The 6,000-nt window shown below is 30.8% G+C and overlaps 1 protein-coding gene across 1 annotated transcript in view; it reads right to left on the bottom strand.

Moving 5' to 3' along the window:
• Window positions 1–1,036: 1,036 nt before the first annotated feature.
• Window positions 1,037–6,000, bottom strand: part of LOC146535914 (tyrosine-protein kinase Dnt-like) — a 53,119-nt gene continuing 48,155 nt past the window's right edge. Inside the window, exons 11-13 of the mRNA XM_085191200.1 lie at window positions 5,521–5,680; window positions 5,213–5,349; window positions 1,037–4,871 (exon numbers count right to left, since the gene is read on the bottom strand). Of these exons, the coding sequence (XP_085047326.1) occupies window positions 4,760–4,871; window positions 5,213–5,349; window positions 5,521–5,680 (409 nt within the window). The 3' untranslated portion in view covers window positions 1,037–4,759. The remainder of the gene's footprint in view (window positions 4,872–5,212; window positions 5,350–5,520; window positions 5,681–6,000) is intronic.

Genomic DNA, 6,000 nt, shown 5'->3' with positions numbered 1-6,000 from the left:
AAAGAGAAATTTGTCAAAAACAAGCTTCGTCTGAACTTCCGTCAATTCTGTCCAATTAATAAGTGTAGTCTATCCCATTTGTGTAGGAGGAAATTTGTGTATTTCCGTCTCGGTCTCCACCCCTTGTTTGAGGAGCCCCGTCGAGATAGAATATTGCCACTTTGTCGCGCGGCCTCCCGCGGGCTGTTTGAACACACAGAAATTGCAATTTTTCTAACGTAAACGCAGGAAAATACATATTGAAAATTTTAAAGTTTCGGTATAGCGGGAAAAATGCTTCCTGGCTTAGTGATTTTCTGTATTCAGGATTTTTTCAAACTGCAATGTTTATCTTGTACATATGAGATAAAGCTTGAGAAAGAACGTAATGTTTAGATTCATGTGCCTCCGCTTTCCGCTCAAATTCAAAATAGAAAATTCAGTGACAAAACTCACTCGAACTTAAACACGGGGTTAAGTAAACAACCGTTTCCTCAATTGGGGATCGAACCCACAATTAATCGTGTTATCAGTCAGATCCTGTTCTACTGCGCCATTATGGTATGATTTTTTTTGTTTCTTTTTAATTTTACGTTGTATCCCGTTTATAATATGGTAGGCAAAGGGAACCTAGTGTTTAGATACTCCGTTCCCCATTCAGACACTTCCGTTGACTAGTTTCCGCCAAATTCTTGGGTCATTGCGTGTTAAGTGGCGGAATTTAACACCGTGCTTTTTTTGCCTCGTCACCAGAGCAAAGAAATGAAAATATCCCCATTTACTACGAACTCAAACTGATCTCTGGTAAAATTTTAGAAGAATATACGTACGTGACTACACTCGTCAGTCGCCGTACTGCGCGACGTTTTATTTTTTTTCATATGCAAGTTTATACGAATTTTACATGGTGAAATTTATTTTCCAAAACTGCTCTATTTTAGAGAGCTGCTTACTTTTTGATGTTCGTGTCTAGAATTTAGTTGCATTAGAATTTTTGGAACATCCTGTATGTTAAATATTGAATTTAATATAATATGGGAATAAATAAAACTTCAAGTATATTGTAAAATAACATCTTCCTTTTATTTCACAGAAGCCATTGCGTACATCCACTTATACTAACTAGACACATAACATGTAATGCAATCACATTCATCTGGCACTCATTGTCGTACGACACGTTTATAATTCACTCATTTTTACAATATTCCTGAGAAATCAATTTAGCTCTCGTGGAGAAGATATTTGTTACTCCCATACATTATGGGGCTGCGTGGCACTAGGGGGCGAATGTAAACGCGACGGTTGTGGATTCGATTGCCATTCATGGGAAAGAAATATTTAATATTTTTATTTCGCTCTGCTGACGAGCAAAGGCGCGGCTTAGAGGTCCTCCACTCAACATTCAATACCTCCAGAATTTAGCTGTAATGAAATGAAATTCGCGGGATACGGCATAATGGTAAACAATATAATAAATGCATTTCTTCAGCGTCACACAACCCACAAGCGCGATGGACGGAAAGAAATTAGTTAGTGTTAGGACACTTCAATTTCCACTTTATTCAATCAAAAAAAAATACATATATTATGTATGTGAAATCTGGATATTAATATTTTGATTGAAAAGTCCAAAAAAACCTTGTTTAAAATTAAAAACAAATATATTCTATAGTAAATAAATTAGATGACGTTCTTAACGCAATATGTTAACATTATTTTGATATTAAAGCAATTTTTGTAATCTTTTAAACGCTTCTAGCTTTTCAGGACTCGGCGAGAGCTAAACAGATTTCTATTTTATTAAGACAAATTAAATATAAACAAAATATAAATTACCAATTAAAGTTACGACTTCACTTTTATAAATAAATAATTATTGAAAATATTAAACATACAAAAATAAGCATTTTCAAAATAAATAAAGTAAACCGTACAACAATGTAACTAATATTACGCACCATATAAAATATAATATAATATTTCACAAAAATATAATAAATAATGTCTTATATATTAGAATTTGGGGCTTTTTAACCTACTTATATTTAACATTTAAGGGATTATAATAATTAATAGGTAGCATATAGCGCTTGTCTGTACTATGAAAAGATTTTATAAGAAATAATAATATGTAGATAATTCGTGTATTTTTTCTTGAATGATAATAAAGAACTAAAAACTGCATCGAAAAATGACAAATTTCAAAAATGCCAAGTTAAGTTGATATTGTTATTTACTATTAAAATGACTATTTTATCTAGGTAAAAGTAAAAAAAAATATCTGAGAACACTATATTGATTTTGATTTTATAACTATACAAATACATAATACATATTATAAAACAGTATCTTATTTTAATTACAATTAAGAATATAGATAGCTTCTAGCGATCTATGGCATCTAGAATACGATATATTAAATTACGTAGACTTTAGAATAGACACGAAAGTATTTTATTTATAGTAAACATCGATTCCACGAACGAAACACTCATAGGCCGTGAATGTTACATACAATAAGCCTACTTGTGCATGTATGTATTTCTTTTGAAATATTATTTTAATATTATGTATTATTTCATGTACATAATAGGATTATATTATAATTATAATAATAACCTAGCGCTGAAAAGCGCAAATTAATTTTCAAATAACTTTTGTAGATTCGCATGAAATGCCTAGAGTTAAACACCCTGTATTATCCAAAACCGCGTTATCAACTTAATAGGTAAGAGCAATACAAATTAATGTGCTATTTTAAATTCGTAACAGGATATAACAAAATACATTAATAATTGCATAAAAATAAATAAAAAGATAGTAAAGCTTACGGTATTATTGCACATGGGTAAAGAATGAAATCTTTGGCATGGTATATCTATAACAATAGTAAAATTGTGATAATATTTAAAAAAACATAGTATACATCAAAATTATAGTTGTCCTAAGTGAAAATTTTTTCGTAGTGCTTTTGTTCCGCCACATGTATGATAAAAAAGAGCATGTCGTACCATAAAAATAACACTGCAAAAATGCTTTCATTTCCAATATTTAGAAGTTGAAAATGACAAAACTACGCATATATAAATTCGATATCGAAAAACACTACCAAGTCGCAAGTAGCATCATACAACTACAAAATAGTTTATTATAAAATAAAATATATATTTAATAGGTGAATAAGTTATAGCTAAGCTTTGAAGAAACGAAACGAGAAAATTGAATAATTCTGAATATAGATTAAAAAGAAAAATCATTTTTAAATTATCAATTACTGTATATTATAATGTCACAACTTACTAAGTTTTCATAGTATGTATTATAATATAGAAGAACCTGTTCAGCTCAAATATTTTCTTTTTTAATCTATTTTCTAAGTTTAAGAGTTTAAAATGATCAATTCATTTGCATCAGTATAATTAATATTTTATTATTTATATTTATAATATATAACTGTTATTAAAATAACTTATTCACCGTAAAGTGGACATTCCTTACCTCTAACTCGTGTTACAAGTAAACACGTGCCAATATTTACATCATTCTCTATGGTTTTTACATAAATAGGTATTATATAATGTTTTATAATTTGTGGTTAATAGACAATTATATCTTGATCACAGTTTGTACTGAAACGTGGCTTCGAGGGATTATTTTTACCAGCAGTTATTTGTAAGGTTTCATATTAACTGCCATTTGAGACTAATATACTCTTACTTAACTACAATGGATCAATTCTGAATATAATAATTATTATATTTTTAGGGAGCTCTAAAGTATCATTTAATTTAAGAGAAATATAATTTTTAATTTTTCAATTATTCAATTCGTTTAATTTTATATGATCTTTCTGATAGTAAATGTAATAGTCCATCAAAGCCAATTCAGTATCTGAACCGTGACTAACTACTGTTTTGGTGTTAATCCTTTCGCCAGCCTGGACGGACATATGTCCTCAGGAACTCTAACCTAACTTATTATTATTTTCTTGTTATTCTAATACACCAATATAAGACTTATTAATAACTCTGTCAAGTTACATGTGAAAATTAATTCCGTTTGCATCGACTTTGTATATACATATTGTATCGTCGTTATTTTTATCTAATTTATTTACTTATAGGAATATTATATTATGTACATTTATAAATGTTTCTACGTTAATTTCAATATTGACTCTGTCATTCTCAGAGACTTAGATATTTAGCTTTTCAATGTCTATTTTAATTATAATTATAAAATATAAAATGTCTTTACCATTCAAATTTCTCAAGGTTATGAGAATTCTACGAATCCTTAGTAACTTACAATTTTCAGTCCTATCTAGCTTATAGAAAAAACGTACAGATATATCGACTAAGTACTTAAGACTTCATCATATCACGCTCTATAAAATACAGTCTGTATTTTCTTTTTTTTATTTCATATTAATATTATGCTATTAAGAAAACAGTTAATTCCTAAAAGGACAAAATATATAATTACCTCACTTATTTATATGTTTATATGTTATTTTCACAATGCCTCTATTAATAATGAAATAAATTAAAACTCAGCACGTTACTATTTTGGTATAACTTGAGGTAACCGTAATTAAGTAGCAAAATAATAACTAACTCATTTCACAAATTATTTGGTAGGCACAATGGCATATTCTGAAAGACATACATAAATATCATGAGCAAGAAGAAAAAATAATCGATTAAATGTGCGCTTCGTTTTCTAAATATTTGTGGAAAAGTAGTGATTTGTTGAAGAATGAAAATTAGATATATTTTTATATATAAGTACTGAGAGCTTGTCTGAAATCATGAAGTGCTGCTAATAGTTGGGGCGCAGTCGGACGCGCTGGCGGCGATGTAGTCCAACACCAAGACATAAGACCGTACCTGGTAGAATAATATTTATTATCATATTTTTTTTAGCTTCACTCTGCCATATAGCAGGATATGCATAGGGAACCTAGTGTCAGGAAATGCCATTCCACCATGTCTGCCTACATTTTTGACATTGTCGGTTGAGTGGAAAAACTCAATGCCTTTTATGTCATTTCTATATGAAATAATATTTATATATTATTCAAATATATTTATTAAATATCATAATAACCAAAGTAATTTGAAACTAAATTTCATCAAACAATATCTTCGGAACAAACACATTGTCTAAATTATTTTTTAAATAAAATACTATGTTTCATTCGAATGATAGGTATGATAGGTATGCTTACAATTCATCAGGACAATTGTGCGGTTGAGAAGGTCTGTAACCTCCGTTGAGGAAGGCCCCAACGTCTGCTGCATCCAGTTCTGCAAGAGGCGACGCCCCTAATGTCGCTAGCTCCCAAAGTGTTATTCCTAATGACCACTGTCAAAAAACACTATTAGTATCCCTTTATCTTTCTTATTATAAAATTGAAAATAATGAATAAATACAAATTTTAAGAAAAAATTAAAAAAAAAAAAACAGAAGAATTACAAGATTTAGAAAACACATGAATTCTTAAAGAAGTAGTAAATACAGATAGACTACAGTTACCACATCGGTCGCTGTTGTGTATTGGTTCTGTAACAGCGACTCTGGCGCCATCCACTTTACCGGCCTGTTTTCGTTGTCACCTAGGCAGTGGTAGTCGTCCGGGAACAAATCCCGAGATAACCCGTTGTCTGTCACTTTCAGTCTCAATTTCTCATCCACTCTGTTATGTAGAAAAAAAATTGGGAATACTATATATACTATATTGGAGTCAGTCGTGGTGCATAGGAACAAGCGTGGCGTTTGACTGCCGCCACTCACCACGCAATTACTCCAGAATTTGGCGAAAAGTGGGGAGCGGAGATGCCTGAATGGGAACGGAGTATCTTAACGATAGATTCGGGTTCCCTCTGCTTATCCTTGCTATGTGCAGGATAAAGTGTAAAATTGTAAGGTTCGCCTTATCACTATAGGGCAAACGTGTTCGTTTCGTTTCAGTACCGCTCTATAAACTTGTGTGGGTTGGCAGTGCTGCAAATAATG

This window comes from Heliconius melpomene, chromosome 10 (genome assembly GCF_056956725.1).
Source record: "Heliconius melpomene rosina isolate 202511_hmr_F chromosome 10, ASM5695672v1, whole genome shotgun sequence".
In the NCBI taxonomy this organism is placed as follows: Eukaryota; Metazoa; Arthropoda; class Insecta; order Lepidoptera; family Nymphalidae; genus Heliconius; species Heliconius melpomene.
This window is presented reverse-complemented; position numbering and strand designations above follow the sequence as displayed.